This window comes from Balaenoptera borealis (assembly GCF_965194805.1).
Source record: "Balaenoptera borealis genome assembly, chromosome: 3".
Taxonomy (NCBI): domain Eukaryota; kingdom Metazoa; phylum Chordata; class Mammalia; order Artiodactyla; family Balaenopteridae; genus Balaenoptera; species Balaenoptera borealis.
In genome coordinates, this window is record NC_138866.1 from 37124339 (window position 1) to 37141859 (window position 17521).

Sequence of the window (17521 nt, forward strand, 5' to 3'; positions counted from 1 at the left end):
GTCGCTCTGCAACAGAGATCAGCAAACTTTTCCTGTAAAGGGTCAGACCGAATATTTTAGGTTTTGCAGGCCATACGGACTGTCACAACTACTCAGCCCTGCTGTTGTAGCAGGAAAGCAGCCATACACAAGCCAGTAAGGAATGGGCATAGCTGTGCTCCAATATAACTTTATTTACAAAATCAGGTGCCGTGGGCAAATTCGGCCCATGGGCCTTAATTTGATGACCCCTGCTCTAAAATGACACAGATCTCAACATGAATCCTGGTTCTGTTACTATTTCAAGACCTTGAGAAAACTGTTGATGTTTCTGAACTTCAATTTCCTTATTTTAAAACGGGGCTAATAATAGCACCCATCTCACAGAGTTGCTATGAGGATTAAAGATAAAGTGTTCAGCACACTTCCTAGACACTGTAAGTTCTAAATAAATGTGGAGTTATTATCTTGGGTTCTTTATACCATATTTCTTCCACTACACTCTATTATTTCTGAAAAGCAAACAAACAAAAATCACAAACTTTTTGGTTTTGAGCTCAACAGAAGCTACGAGGGATATAGAAATAAAGGTGTCAAACTCATCTTTTTCCAAACTGTAAGGAACTGTATTTAGATGTAGAATGAGTTGGGATTATAAACTGGACCTTTGAAGTTCTTTAAAATGGCTATTCTCCTGTGCAGAATATTCCTATAGAACGTGTAACTTCTTGAGAAATGCGGATATTAACTAGAGTAAAACATAAAATCATGAAATTAAAACAAATACATTAACCACCTAATTAAAATACTTACTGTGCGCGAATCAATGCTTGCGTTAAGCTGCATGTGAAGATCTTCAATGTCATGTAATTTTGTCTCCACATCACTAGCTTCAGAAGAGTGTTCTTCTCTTTGCTTCTCAAGAACAGTCACAGCTTTAATGCTATCCATTTCTGCCTGAACTTGTTCTTGAAACATTTCACAATTAACTTTTTCATTTTCAATATGTTCAATTTGCAAATTTATAAGTAAAGGCTGTTGTAACTGAGATTTTATCTGATTTAAAACATGTAAGGAATTTTCTAGTTTGTCCTGAAAATTCTTTTCATCCATTTCTTTCGGTTGGGATTCCAGGACTATATTTTGGAGAACCTTGTGTAACTTATCATTTTCTTCTGCATACAGCTTTATTTGTAGCATTTCTTTCTCTTTGAATGAGTCATCAAAGTCCTTATTTTCACTTAGTTTCTTGATTATTTCATGATACAAGCACATGACTTTCCTGATTCTCTGATTCAAAATCTGAGCATTGAGCAGACTGCTTTCTGGTGGGGTGTTAGGTGTTGTTAGCAGTGCTTCAGCCCTTTTCTTAACTTGCAGATCCATAGCCCTCAATTTACCTAGTGATGCCTGATATTTGCCATATTCTGCCACAAATGTATCTAACTGCTTAATTTTTTCTTCAAGTTCCTTTTCTTTTTCAAGTATTTGGGTTTGTAATTGGTCAAGTTGAGACCAATCCCAATTTAGTCCTACACAGTCAAACACTTCTTTGAGTTTCAATACTTGTAGGATACTAGATCGAATACCAGTGATTTGGTCTTTAAGACAATACAACTCCTCTTTAACATCTGGATTTATTTCTGGATTTAGTAGCAGTTCATTGTGCTGTATATGGTCAACCTCCTTCTGAAGCACAGATGTTTTTTCATGAAATTCTCTATAAAAATTTATCTTGTGTTCTACTTCATTACATTTATTTTGAATGACTCTTTGTGTTCTGTTGGCTCTAGTCTTAAGATTTTTCAATTGATCATCTAGAAATAATCTTTCAAATACACTTAGATCTTTACAGATGTTTGTTTGTTCCTGAAGATGTGTTGCGATTACACTCTCAATTTCCTGCAATTCCTTCTGAGAAATGGTCAAAGTGACATACTGATGTTCTAGTTCAGCTTCTGTGGAGGTTGTTTCCATCTTGGGGATCATCAGTGTTTCATTTCCTTGAAGTGAAAGTTGAACCTTCCCTATTACCCCAACAAATTTGCTTCTTTCTTCCAATTTAAATTCTAATTGCTGTGATCTTTGAGTTGATTTTAAAACTAGCATTTGGTATTGATTCTGTAAGTCCTGTAGGAGGTTATTTAAATCACTGCTCTCATATGCTGTAAGGTTAGGAATATTATCTTTGACCTCTTCAACCAATGGCTCCACAACCTGCTGCTTGTCTAGAATGCCATCGTGCACCACCTTGCATTTTCTGATCTGTGAAAGAATATTGTCTGGGAGAAGGGAAATGGTAGGGACGAGTTCACCTAACAGATTTTTGACCCATAAGATAGCCTCTTTCATCTTGTACCTGGTTTCACACTTCTTGATCTGATTTTCCACCTCTATGTTTAATGGTTCCAATGCTTCCAATTGCTTCTGCAAATTATTTATTGCATCTTCTAAAATCTTCTTTTCTTTTTCTCCCCAAATCCTCTTCATCTGAAGTTCAGCTCGCCCCTTGAACACAGAAAATCTATGCTTGATAGTCTGGAGTTCAGTGGCCAAGGCAACCATGCTTTGATTCCCTTCTTCTTCTGGAGAGTCCAGCCTTAACTGCAGACACTGCTGCTGCTGCTGCAGAGAAATTTCAAGGTCTTGGATCTTACTCATGAGAAACGTAAACTCATCATGTCCCACCACTTGCTGAGAATACTTCTTCTGGACCAGTTGTTCCATTTGCTCCCAACCATGTTCAAGTTGCTTCATCTGGCTTTCCAAAAGCTTCTTATCCATGTCAGTCAGACAGTTTGATAAATTTTCCCATTCGATTTTCATCTTGCTTAAAGAATCTTTCTCTTTTTCTATTGATGCCAGTAATTTTTTAATTTTGTCCATATAGGTTGCACTGTCCAGTGGTCCCCTAGCAAAAGAAGAAAAATGGAGCTGATTAATATTTACTATACATCAACATGAGGTTAGCTGTCATTAAAAGAAATGAATTCTGTTTTGAATTCACAGAAGAGAAGATTAGGTTGTCTGTAAGAACACTCTGTCCTTAAAATAAAAATCAGAATCTTGTTTACTGTAGCTCTCAATTAATGTGACAATGTAGAAAGCTTGTCTATAAAATGAGTATCATAAAAATGCAGAAGCACAGGAAGGGAGTGAAAAGTCAAGGGAAGAATGTATGTAAAAGTACTCTGTCACCTGTAAGGTACTTGTACAAAGTTAGGCTAGGACTAAGCGAAATTACAACATCCAATCCCTTTGTTATCATCTTACCAACAATAATGATAAAGATATTGACTAAGAAGGTACAATCATCAGGCTAATCTTTTAAATATAAAATTGTTTCCTCAAAGGATGTCACTGAAAGTGAACCCCATTTAGGCAAAAGTATAAAATAAAACTTTTTAATAATGAGAAAATGTTTACAAGTTATGACTATATCTACAATCTTCAGCCATCATTTTCATAGCCAAAAGGAGTACATACATGTAAAAAGAAACCATTACAATACATATATATTCCTTATGTTCCAAACTATTTAAACCAAGTATGTTAATATTAAACAATTGTATTAATAATGTTTCTGCCCCCCTCCCATAGTTTAGAATAATCTCTTGGCAAAAAAATGCTAAATTCCACAGAACTTAAACTTAATTTGCAGATATTTATAGTGTGAGTTAATAGTTTAATAAATTAATTTGTAAAATTAATATAATTTAATTGTAAAATTAATATGAATTTTTTTTGCATGAAACCAACAGAATTTTCTTCAATGGTTTCCATATGAAATTAATTTCCACACTGTAGTATTAAAATCATAATATTCTTTAATAGTGTAAACTCTTAACACCCTGGGCCTGTCCAAGGCAGTGGAGCCTATGGTTGAATACAAAGAATGCACATCCTAAATTCTTATACTTACACTTTTAGACTTTCCTTTTCTGTCAAAAAGGCTTTCATCGAGGATTCAACTGCTGCGAGGTGTTCCTGAAAATCTTTAAGGAGACAGTATTGGCTTTCTTTCTTTTTCTTCAAAGTAATAAGTGCCTGAAGCAGATTGTCCAAGTGCTGCACTGAATACCTTTCACTGTGGGGAAACAAGGCACTTGTTTCTGCTTTCTTAAGATATTCAATTTGTTCTAGTGGTTCAATGGCTGCTTTCTTTGCTTCCAACTGGGTACATAATTCCTAAAAACAAGTCAAGGAAATCAATAAATATACACTCACTCATTCACTCATTGATTAACTCATTTATTTTTTTTCCCTTTGCTCTTTCCTTTCAGTAACACATTCTATCCCAAGAAGATGTTTTAAATATTTCATTTGCACACAGAGAAACTAAGGTCCTGACATTTAAAAGATTTTTTTTTACTAGAGTCATGTTAAAATGTAGACTAACACTCACCATTGGTCTAATGTTTAATAGCAAATTTGTCACCCTGTTGTGTTAAAAGATTCTACAATGTCTAAAGAAGATTTATCTTCTTTTATTATTTACATGCATCCCCTCTCTTTCTTGTTTTAGATACATGTTTACTGTTACGTAAACTTAGCTAAAATTGTAAGGGTCATTTTAAAAAACATGGTCATGTATTGGACTTTTAGATGCCTTTCCATAGCTATGTAAACACAGCTGTAAAAACAAAGAAGGAGTAACCCATAATGCTGATAATCAGGAAAAATAAAAGGAATTTGTCAGAATCAGAAAAATACATAGGACTAAGAAAAGGAATGATGACAAGTCAGAATCTCCAAATTTTCTTACTGAATAAGTAAGCTTTTAGGAACTTTGTGAAAGAGAAGACTAATGTTCATTAAACTCTTACACTTCTTAAATGGAAAGGTTTATACAACTTACTGATTAGTACATAATTATATAGTTACCAAACTGATCAACAGGCAAAGGTTAAATAAGACTTTTCATTCTGTGAAAGCAATTTTTTGGTAATTAAAATATATTGTATTGTACTGGATAAATGATGCAATCATGTTGTCAGTATTTTTCTTGTTTCCATACCTCTATCTCTTTTAATTGTTCATTTCTTAACATAACATCTAATTCTAAAGGTTGATTTTGCAGCTCATTGACTTTCTGCTCATCTTCAGTGGTTTTCATGCTTTCTTGAACATCAAGAGGAAGTTGTTTTGACAAAACCATTTCCACAGCTGAATTCTGAAAACATAAGAAGATTAATTGCTGAATAGTCTACCTTCCAAATAAGTAATTTTTATTTTTCTTGATGAAATAATTCCTGTTTCTTCTATTTACTCAGATTCAAGACTTTTCACAAGTATATCTGGCCACTACCAAAGAGGATTTTTCCATGCAATATTTAATGCTAATATTGGTATCCCAAGAAAAATGAAACTTTTTTGACAAGACAGTATAGGATCTGGCATTGCTCAGTTATATACTGAGGAATATCTACAGTCTTAAAGAAAGAAAACGGATATGGAAAAAGCAAAAGTTCCAAAGTTTATACTTAGTATTCACCATAATGCAGAGGGCTGGGCAAATAAATAGGCATTCAATGGTACCCACTGGTAGTTTAAAATAGTAAGTGGATAGATGAAGAAAACACCAAAATACCAAAATTTCATGATATTAAAAATGTTATGCCTAGGGACTTCCTGGCAGTGGTTAAGATTTTGCCTTCCAATGCAGGAGGTACGGGTTCCATCCCTGGTTGGGGAACTAAGATCCCACATGCCTCGCCAAAAAAACCAAAACATAAAAAAAAAAAAAAAAAAAAAAACCAACCAGAGGCAATATTGTAACAAATTCAATAAAGACCTTAAAAAAAAAATGGTCCACATCAAAAAAATCTTTACAAAAAAAAAAAGGAATTTCCTTCTTAAAAAAAAAAGGTTATGCCTTAAATTACATAAAGGCAAGAATTCCAATTCTGGGTATGGCAGAACAGGTTATATATGGGGTAATCTGATCTTTTCTGAAAGCTCTAACAAATTGAGGTTCTCAGTAGGATATATAGAGATGCCATTTCAACTCATTTATTCATTCTTTCAGCAAATATTTGTTGAGCACTTACATACAACAGGCACTATATCAGTAATTTTAAAAGATTTCCCATTATTTTGCTAAGGTATTAGTTTTTATTTTCAGGTTACTTTATAAGTGAAATATCATTTAATTTTGCCATATACTTTCATGTCAGTAAAAATCTTTGAGGTATCAAGTCTGTGAATAAAATGTGTCCACATCTCCAAACAAGGTAGAAATTGCTGTTTTAGTAGTAGATAGTAGATACATTACTAGATAGTAATGTAAGATGTTAACAATAGGGGAAACTGGGTAAGGGATATATGAGAACTATCTGTACTGTCTTTGCAAGTTTTCTGTCAATGTGAAACTATTCTAAAATTAGAGTTTATTTAAATAAAACAGATACTGTCTGGAGCTTCACCAATACTAACTGGTAAGAAAATTAAGCTGACCAGTGTTACTGGTTTTGAAGTATTTACTTGGCATTTAGCACAAGTCACTTCTACAAGGCTGCAAATAATTGAAATGATTTTGCAAATTTCCTCCATTTCCAATTTATTCGTGCAAACTATGGTTAAAATCTCCATGGAAGGCAGCATCTCAGGTGGGGGGTGGGGGAAGATCCAGGAAGGCTGTGAGAGGAAAGGACAGAGGTGCTACACCACAGATTTCATTGGCCCATGGGTGCTCTATGCCATGAACTGCAATTCTATGAGGTGGACGCCTGCCTCCTTTTCATCTGATGGCTACTGTTGCTTACAGCACTCAACAAATCCACTTGTAGGGCAAGAGCTCCTGACCTAAAGGCATAGATACTAAACCCAGGAAAACTTTACTTCTTATCAATAATTTATTAGGAATTCAGAGCCCTGGTCTCTCTTACCTGATGGACTGGTCACTTTAGGACTAGCCACATTTATAACCTGCCATTTGTAATCTGCCTTCCGTGGTCGGGGAGAGCATCCTAAAAAACCTGAAATCACCCCATAACACCATTTGTTTACCAAATCCAAAAGCCATGTTTCCACTCTGGCAGAAAATCCAACAGAATCCCTCAAACGAACATTTTAAATTTAAAAGGTAACATTCCTTTGCTCATGCCCGAGAGGTTAGAACACAGGCTCGTGCCCTGATTGGCTCCTGGAAAGATTCTTTCATATTTCATAACCAGTGATCATTTGCTCACCACCCTTAGCTGTATGTTATTTTTATTTTGCAGGCTCATTTGAAACATCTTATTTTAAATTATAAGAGAATTCAAATATATTTAAAACAACAGAATATAACAGATAATCATTACCCATGACACAGATATAACTGATATAATTTTCTATATTAAAAATATAATTTAAAGCCCAGCCCTCAACCCTTTCTCATCTCTTCCTCCCTAGAACTAACCACTATTCTAAAATCCACACATACTTGTCTTTATACTTTGACTACATGTGTTAATATACATACAGTATTGTTTTATATATTTTTAATTCTTATAAAATTGGAATCATACATGTATCATTTTACAACTTACTTTCTTCACTCAGCGGTATGTTTTGAGGTTTATCATGGTGTCAGATATAAATCCCATTCAGTCATTTTACGTTTGTATACTGTTCTGCTATCTGAATGAACACGACTTATTTGTCTGTCAGGCTACTATGGACATTATCATTGCTTCCAACTTTTCCTATTATAGATATTACTGTGATAAACACCCTTGTTTTAGGCCTTCTTGCACATATGTGTGAGTTTCTTTGGGACGTTTTCCTAGAACTGAAATTACTCCTTTTGATTCTCGATAGACAGCTATTGATTTGTTCCTACCAGCATGGTAAAAGAATTTGAATTTTCCCTAATCCTCTCTGGTATTTGGTACTAACAGACAATAATTTCTGCCAATACACTGGGTGTGAAGTTGACATCATTATGGTTTTATGCTCCCTGGTCATATGAGTCTTACCTCCTGTGGATTACTTTTGCATGATCATTGTCTATTTTTTATTGGGTTGTTTATAATTTCTGGTGTTCTTTTATATACTGGATACTAGCCTTCTAACCGTTTTCTGCATTTCAATTATTATCTCTCAGTAGATTGTCTTTAAACTTTATATATGGTATCTTTTGTTGAATATGACTTTAATGTTTTAATGCAGTCAAATTTATCAATCTTTTCCTGTTTGGGCTTCTGCTTTTAGGGCCTTTTTTTTTTTTTAATTATTTATTTATTTATTTATTTATTTAGGCTGTGTTGGGTCTTCGTTTCTGTGCGAGGGCTTTCTCCAGTTGTGGCAAGTGGGGGCCACTCTTCATCGCGGTGCGCGGGCCTCTCACTATCGCGGCCTCTCTTGTTGTGGAGCACAGGCTCCAGACGCGCAGGCTCAGTAATTGTGGCTCACGGGCCCAGTTGCTCCGCGGCATGTGGGATCTTCCCAGACCAGGGCTCGAACCCGTGTCCCCTGCATCGGCAGGCAGATTCTCAACCACTGCGCCACCAGGGAAGCCCCTAGGGCCTTTTTAAGAAAAAAATCTTCTATACCCTGAGATCTCATAAATATAATGTATTTCTGTAATAATTTACATAATAATTTATTTTTATTTAGCCTGTTCAAGGTTCTCTGTCTTCTTGAAATTGAGAATTCATATTATTCTTCAATTCTGGAAAATTCCCAGCCTTTCTTTTCCTCCATTCTCTCTATTCTCTCCTTCTAGAACTCCTACCAGAATTGTGTTTGACCATCTCATTATAGCCACTGGGTCCTTAAAATCTCTTTCCTCTTTTCCATCTCTTTATAGCTCTGTGTTGGATTGTGGGTAATTTTCTAACATATTTTAGTGAACTAATTCTCTCTTCAAGCTGTATCAAGTGTGCTACTTGGCCAGAGCAATCTTAATCTCAATGACTTAAAAAACATTATTGAAGTTCCATATGGTTCTTTTTCAAATCTAACCTTTTTTCTCAAAGTATTTTATTCTCTCATTATGATTTCAAATCCATCCACCACTAACCATTTAAAATGTATTATTGTATAATATCTTTCAAACTGCTGCACTGTCTCACTATCCTAGTGTATTAATTCCTCTCAATTTTAGTGATGAGGACTCTTCTGGTGGAATGTTCCTTTGTGTTATTGATTGATTGACTGATTCATACTAACTCAGGGTTATCAGACTTTTTTTTTTAAACTACATTGTGGGAATCCCCATGGACTAATGGGTAGAACTGACCACCCCCCCTTATGCAGATTTGTGCTTGCTTCTTCCAGGTACTGCAAGGAGATAAATAGACAGAGGCTCATTTACATGTTAATTTCTTAACTTGAATTGCTCCACAATGCAAGTAGTATAGATTTGGACTCTAAACCTGTTTGAGATATAGGATGGTTCTGATTTCTCATGGGAGACCCTCTTTTCCCACCCACAGTCAGAATAAGTAGGTCCTTGTCCTTTCTCTGGGTTAGAGATTTTCTTGTTGGCCTTTCTCCCTTTCTCTTCAAGGGCCCTGCCAATTCTGGAGTATACACTCCAATGCATGGACTCTCATGAGCCCTTATGAACTCTAAGCCCCGGGACATCTGATTCTTTCCCTTCTCCACTTCTCCTGGAATTTCTCTTTAAAAAAAAAAAAATCTACGATCAGTATAAACTTAAGACAAAGTATAACTTAATAAGTATACATATTGAACCTCTGAGCATAAATGGAATTTTCAAAGTTAATAATAAATTTACAGTAGAAAATGACCATTCTATCAAAAGCCTGGTTCTGATATATTGCTAACTATATTTACTTTTTTAAAAACTGTTGCTTTTTTTCAACCATGTATCTTTTCTTTGAGTTTGGCCTGTTTGGAAAAGAACAGGAGAAAGAATATCATCAATTCTCCTAAAGGGTAGGACTGTGATACTGTCATTTTTATGTCCCTTAATTCACAAAGTAAACATTTTACTTTAACATTTAAAACACTGAGCTTTAAGTAACTGAGCATTGTCTCTGGCTTGCGCAAACCTAGCAGCACAGTCAAGAGGTAAAGACCATGACAGCTTCACTATCCTTTTTCCCATTCAGGGGCAATGGCCCCGTGGCTATAATAATTCTGTGACAGTGAGAAGGTTATAAGTGATATCTGTCACTATCACTTATAACCTGCCAACATTGGGACAGTGTCATACATACTCTAGAGGATATATTTCTTTCTTCTCTAAAGCATTCCAACATGAAGTAGTAAAAAACAATTCTAAGCATAAGCAAACATCCATCACTTTTAGAGACAAAACCGAATGGCAGATCAGGTTAATCTCAGAGGCTGCCTCTCTCTCTTAGCATATTGTCTAAAATGTTAACGTGACCCGTAACGCACTTGAGACTCAGCCAGCCCTGCCTACCTCCCAGGCCTCACCTCTGTCCTTCTCCCCTCCTCCTCGCCCTATGCAGTGGCCTTGTTCCAGTTTCTGACTCCTCACGCTCTCTCCCCCTACAAGAGGAAATTCTACTTTCTCTGCCAAGAGTGCTCCTGACACCCAGCTCTGAGCTCTGTTATCTCCAATCCACCCTGCTGGTCTCAGGTCAAGTGTTGTTTCTTTAGAGAAGCTCTCTGAACTTCAGAGAACTACAGTTCAAGCCAGCCTCCTTTATTATAGATTATCATGGAAACGTGTTCCTTCCTTTAGTTGCTGTAATTAGCCTCTCATCAGTTAATTAGTTGATTAATGTATGTCTCCTCCTCTAGACCAGAAGCTCTATGAGAATAGAGACCACGTCTATTTTCACTCACTGATGAACCTTAACTGCCCGTTCAAGAAATTTTTACTGAATGGATGTATAGATGAATTCACATTAGAAAAAATAAATAAATAAGAGAATTTCATTTAGTCTTCGATTGCCAAGATTAACAATTTGTGGTTTATAAAGTAGAGTTGGAAAGAAATTGAGGACCCATCAGTCTAGCAGCTGTGGACCACAGATCTGTTAGGAATTACAGGAACAGGGCTTGGTTGGGCTTAACGAGAGTAGAGAAGGTTTGAAACACGCACGAGAACTGGAGTCAAATAGCATACTGGCATATTAAACCTCAATGAACAACCCACGTAACACATTCAGTAAAACTGTGAGGTAGACCACCAAGCATCAGGCTGGGTAGAGGCACCTGGCTCTAGTCCCAGCTCTGCTAGAATGAGAACTTGGCTGATTAACATCTTCTGACATTAATTCCCTAACCTGAAACACAGGGTTAGGATAGAAATTTTCTAAGGTTTCTCAGCCTAAGATTTCAGGACTTTGGAGCGCGTTCTCAAATGCATGCTGCTTGTAGATGTTAATACCATGTATACCATGTAAGTCACTTGTCCTGTAAAGAAATAAATCTTGGATTGAGAAAAATACCTCTAGAGTAAGAAACAAGATTTGCATCCTGGCCAGAAGAGCAAAGTAGTACACTTGGAAGACAGAGTTGACGCATGGCCCAACTACATGTTCCATTACAAAATTTTTTTTACTGACTTACTAGGATAACCAACACCAGAAATAAACATCATTTACTCCAGGCCTGAAAACTCTTTCCTCCTTTTCATTCTAGTACTCACTCCCCAGAGCTTCTGGTCGCTCACCCACAGCTGGACACCTTGCATGTTTTGTATCTGTGATCATCCACTTTCCAGGATTTCTCTATGGGAGCCTTCTTAAATATTGAAATTATAAATGCTCAGAAAATGTTGAAAAGAACAAAAAATGATTCAGACATACTAAATTATACCTAATGACAGGGAAATTAAAGAGGTAATTATAGACAAACTTTTTTTTTTTTTAAGAGCAATTATGTCATGTAGGTTGACATTTGGGAAGGAGTGGGCAAAAAAGATCATTCAATACAGGTTAAGCCGTAATGTTGCTTTATGAATTTTTAGAAAAATAATAAATGAAGAATGTATCAGTTTCCCTGTGTTTCCTTTTTATCATTTCCTTTTATGGACACCTGGAATCTTAAGAGATTAGTCAGTCCTCATTTTTTATCATATCCTAATTTGTTACTTCACTTAACCTATATAGAAAGGGGGAAATGGAAGGTAGTTTTGCCTTTTCATATTTAAAAAATTTTAGAAATTCACCTCTGTAAAATTATCCAGTATGGTCTTGAATCATAAGCACCCACACCCTTCAGACTGCATTTTGTAACTTCTTTTGTCTCTAAGTCTGCATTAATATTTTTGATATTAAAGAAAAATTCAGCCAAAGGTCCGGATCTAAAATAGCTCCTAAATTTCAACTAAAATGGAATTCTTGGCAATGGATTCAAACATATACATGCTAAAATGGCAATTTTTGAAAAGTGCAATCACACTTTCAGCAGCTCTAAGACCAAATGCAATTTATTAAAGAAATAATAAAATTAAATAAAACTTCCTAAAATGTTTTCTGGAGATGATTTTACATAATCTGATAAAAGCCCTTCTAGGCTCCAAAAAGGCACATGAAATGAGCATTAATTAGATATTTAATTAGTATTAGATTTTAAACTGTGACAATTGTATTCTCACTTCTAGCTGAATGACTAGCACAAAAGAGGTCTCAATAACTGTTTTTAATGAATTAAATGGTTATTTTCACTGTCACAATAGTTTTTGATTAATCAGATTTATAATTCTGTAAATTGTGCTTTTACGTACTCTATGTATTCATTATATAGAGACTCTTGCTTAAGTAATTTACACCTGCATCTTATATTTGTCACTTTGTATTATATTTGTCTATGCTTATTTTGATCTCTTATACTAGTTGTAGTTCAACTTTCAAACTGCTCTTGTATAGAGAACAAATTTGTAGTTACCAGTGGGGAGAAGTTAGGGGGAAGGAATAGGGGATTAACAAACTATTCGGTATAAAATAAGCTACAAGGATATATTGTACAACATGGGGAATATAGCCAATATTTTATAATATCTATAAATGGAGTATAACCTTTAAAAATTGTGAATCGCTATATTGTACATCTGCAATTTATATAATATGGTACAGCAACTATACTTCAATTTAAAAAAACTTAAAAAATAAAAAAATTTTTAATAAAATGAAAGTTAAAAAAAATTTTTTAAACTGCTCTTGATCTTGGTCTAATGTTACGTAGAATAAAGTAAATACAGTCAGTACTTAGCGTAGAGAAAATAAGAAGCACAGATTCAAGAAAAAAGATTCATGTTACAAAAGAGGGAAAAAAATGGTAAAATGTTGCTAGAAATTAAAACTAGATTCCTCTAGGCCAGACCTGCAAAAATTATTTGAAGACTTAAGTCCCTCCATCTGCTCTAAAAAAAAATCATTCTAATGAAGTATCATAAATTATCAATAACTCATCATTCAAGATTAAGTGAAATCTTAATAAGTAAAAAAATCTTATTGGGTTATGATCTTTATATAGTTTTCAATATACTCTATTGAATTTGGAGGGTTCACAGCCAAAATGGGTCTGAGAAGCTACTCTTAAAGTTATTAAGCAAATCCTTTTAGCAATGTCATGAATTAGGATAGAAAGCACTCAGGTATTTTTCCTTTTTTACTTATTTACTGCTCTTTAAATACCATTAAGAAAGTTTCTTCTACACGTACAGCTTCAAGAGTTTCACCACAGGGCCCTAATCCGTTAAGACATATTTCCTTAGCTCTATCTAACACTGTTTGTGGGATTTAGAAGTCTTTTCCTATGGCCAGAGAGATGCTCCGTTGGCATTTAACCTTGTTTTACACATTTCTAGAAAGCCCTCTCTGGTTCCTCTAATCCTCCATGATTTCTGCTCTAGGAAGACAACAGAAGTGCAGGCTCTCTTCATTCCTGTGTATCATGTATTCCATAAAAAGCCAGCGAGGATCCACACCTGAATGGTCTAACCTTTGCTGCTGTCCCACTGGACCCTGGATTGTGAGAGGCTGACTCTCTTCAAATGTAGCTTACTGGATGGCTCTTTGTGCCTTTTCCATTTCAATCTCTAACCTATGAGAAAGCACTTTAAGAGCTACAGGAAAATGTACCCATTTGGATGTTTAGAGTGAAAACAAAACAACATTCTTCTTTCTTCTCCACAGGGACAATCAGGAGCCTGAATGTCGATATTCTCACACCAAATGATCTGACAACATTTAAAAATACATTTGCAGTACAGGGTTAACATAAGAAGAAAGGCCCCTATCCTTCCAAACGGTCTCTGATTTCATTATGAAATCAACCGAAAAAAAAAAGACCCTAAAAAATAGGGCTGTTGGATTTTTTCCTAAGAAATGTGGGTAGAGCACATTTTCTTTTGCCTTTTCCAATTTGCCTTTGAGCTCCTGATCCAGGAAACTGTATCTGATTACATATCAGAGAGAATAATAAACCTAAATTGATGACTGACATTTCTAACAGATGAACAGTAATATTTCACTGCTGAAATCCTGGACAGTTTTCTAAGGGCTCTTTTGACAAGTGGGCATCATAAATAGCCAGCAGATTGAGGGTTTAATTATGAAATCAGAAGGCTTGATTCACAACCCTCTTTTCAGAGTCCAACAACACCTCTTCATTCGCAGACACGACGTCTTAGAGATGCAATCACAAGCACTTACCTTATTTATTTCCCAGTCTTCCTCCAACTTTTCCACTGCAGCTGAGTCCTGAGTGGACTCCTGTACATCAGAAGTGACCTGCTCCTTTCTGCCTGGCAGAGGAAACTTTTCTTTCTTTTCTGTTGAGCATTTTGATTTGAGAATGCTGTTGAGACAATTTTCCATCTCCTGTTTAGCAGATTCAAGTCTGTTTTCCAAATCTTTCTGTTTACACTTAAGTGATTTTATATCATCTTTAATAATCTTCTGTCCCACTGAAGATGTATTTTGCTTGATGGATTTTGCTAAAGCTAAAATCTTCTCTAATGTGCCATCTTGTAAACGGAGACTATTCTCTAGTTCCTGTGAGTGGAGAAAAGATTGTCACAAAAGTATCACTGTTCAATTGTCACAAGAGTTAATTGACTTTTGTAAATCATAGCGTGTTCTGCTTCACTAGTGGAAAATATAAAAAACTTATCAACCCATATCACAAAGAAGGAACTTTGGGCAAAATTTAAACCAATGTAGCAGCCCAGATCAAATTCTCTAACAGATTTTATAAGATGCTAGAAATGTATAAGAAGTAACACAGAAAATTTTCACAACCCAGTTCCTGGAACATAGGAAATGGTCAACACATATTTGTTGAGAATATATTTTGTTCAAGATACTACATAATATACAAGTAATACTAAAATCAAACACAATCAAAACACTAAATAATAAGTGCCTACTTTGTACAAGGCCCTAAAAAGAATAAAAGAATCATTTAGAGTGTGCCTGCATGAATCTAGTGCTAATATTTAAAATTCAGAGCAAAGTTTAAATCAAGCTATTGAATGCAATATCTTAAATATATTAGAAACTCAATCAATATTTACTAAATGCATGAATGGATGAGGTTAATTTGAGACCTCTACACGCAAAAGGAATTTGATAAACTATAGCAGCTACTGATGTTACTACTGAAATAGAATAAGCCTTAAAGTTACTAGGTGAACTATATAGTACTTATTAGTCACTGTTCTAATGGAATATACAATAAATATTCATTCATTCATCTAACAAACAGCAAGTATTATGATAGGTTTTGAAATTACATAGATGAGTAAAACACAGTCCCTTCACAATCCTATAGTCTAGTGAGAAAGACAAAGAAATAAACAGATAATTGTAACAGAATATGGAGAGATGTATGCTAACAAATATGTACAGGTCATTGAAACATTTTAGCTGGAAGAAGGGAGTTCCAGATTGCATTTTGGATAGACCCAAGGTGGCCATGGGATAGCTGCACCGGAGAGGGTGATACTGCAGGCAGGGAGACCATTCAGACGTCTAATGCAGGGATCTGTGAGATGAGGGTCTGCTCTAATGCAGCAGTAATGGGGGTAACGGTGGAGGGACAAATTGTTGAGATAATCCAGAGATGAAAGAGACAGCACTTGATGTCTGTCTAGACTGGGGAGTCTGGGAAAGGATATCCAGGTTTCTGACCCGGCAGCCTAGAGAGATGGTATAGATACCCACAGAGTCAGAGAAGAAGAAGCAGGCTCATTGGTAGGGAGCTGGGGTATGGAGAAAGGGAAGGAGATGATGAGTTATTTTCTGGACATGCTGAACCACAAATAACTATGAGACACCCGAGGAGAGATGTCTAGTGGGGTCAGAAGACCCAAGTTGTAGCCCCACTCTGTCATTTAACCTGGGTGACCTTGTAAGTTCCTCGCCTCTCTGGAACTCAGCTCATCATGTATAAAATGAGGAGTCTTGGGACTTCCCTGGTGGTGCAGTGGCTAAGATTTCACGCTGCCAATGCAGGGGGCTGGAGTTCGATCCCTGGTCAGGGAACTAGATCCCACATGCATGCCACAACTAAGAGACTGCATGCCACAACTAAGGAGCTGGTGAGCCACAACTAAGGAGCCCTCGAGCTGCAACTAAGGAGCCCGCGAGCCACAACTAAGGAGCCCACCTGCCGCAACTAAGACCCAGTGCAACCAAATAAATAAATATTTTTAAAAAGATGTGTTTAAAAAAAAAAATGAGAAGTCTGAACTTGACGGCTTCTGAGATTCCTTCTAGCTATAGCAGAAGGCTATATTTTAATTTTTCAACAGGAGCCTGAGCTCCTCAGAGTGAGGCTCGTGTCTTGCACTTTTCTCAGTATCCAAGGCACCCAAACAGTGCCTTGGACATGATGAGCCCTCAACATTTGTCAAATTATCACTGTTAAAAGGGAGGTAGCTTTGTCACAATGTCAAGCTGTTCTGGAGGGGAAATCTTGCTTGATTCCCAGGTTCCTAAAAAGAAGAGATAAGAAATTCCCAAGCTCATAGCAGCAGTGCTGCCCTGAGACTCACCCCATGCAATCTCCAGTCAAATAACTGTGAAAGAAGCGGCTAAGAAAACGTTTTACTCTGTTTTCTTCTAGAGGACACCAATTGGGCCTGTTTATGTTGGCCGTGCAAACAGGGAGCATCCAAGGAATGTGTTTTGAGAATGTGGGTAAAGAGCTGCAATCCTTACTGTATAAGGAGAGGGGTTGTTGAAGTGAGGCTGAGAATTTTAAAAGCCCTACATCTGCAGAGACCTCTAAGGTAGTCCATGACTATGAAAATTAATAAGGTGAAAATTATACAACTCCCATCCACCCATGATGAAGAATGCAAAATTGAATCATTTCCCCCTAGGTCTTATTGCATTAGTTGTATCCTTTGAATACCCAGTATCTCCTGGAATCACTGTGCTGTCTCTAAAACAAAGATCTCCAGGAGCTATAGACTGCTCATGGGTGAAATTGTCTCTGAGGGTCCAGAGCACACAGTACTGTTCAACTCGAATTATAAATGGATTTGCTCACTAAAGAAGAACATTTCCACTTTTTATGCCTGGTCAGGACTTTATCCAATAGTCATCTTAATAGCATTTTCAGCATTTGAATTTTTTCTTTTTTTATTTCTTTTCTTTCA

At 36.1% G+C, this 17521-nt stretch overlaps 1 protein-coding gene across 21 annotated transcripts in view; it reads right to left on the reverse strand.

Moving 5' to 3' along the window:
* SYNE2 (spectrin repeat containing nuclear envelope protein 2) overlaps positions 1–17521 on the reverse strand; it is a 313751-nt gene that overhangs the window by 140078 nt on the left and 156152 nt on the right. For all 21 annotated transcript variants that reach the window (XM_082386394.1, XM_082386392.1, XM_082386388.1 and 18 more), the window contains 4 exons: positions 14568–14909; positions 4997–5152; positions 3902–4167; positions 793–2890 (listed from right to left, as the gene is read on the reverse strand). In XM_082386394.1, coding sequence (XP_082242520.1) covers positions 793–2890; positions 3902–4167; positions 4997–5152; positions 14568–14909 — 2862 coding nt within the window. The remainder of the gene's footprint in view (positions 1–792; positions 2891–3901; positions 4168–4996; positions 5153–14567; positions 14910–17521) is intronic.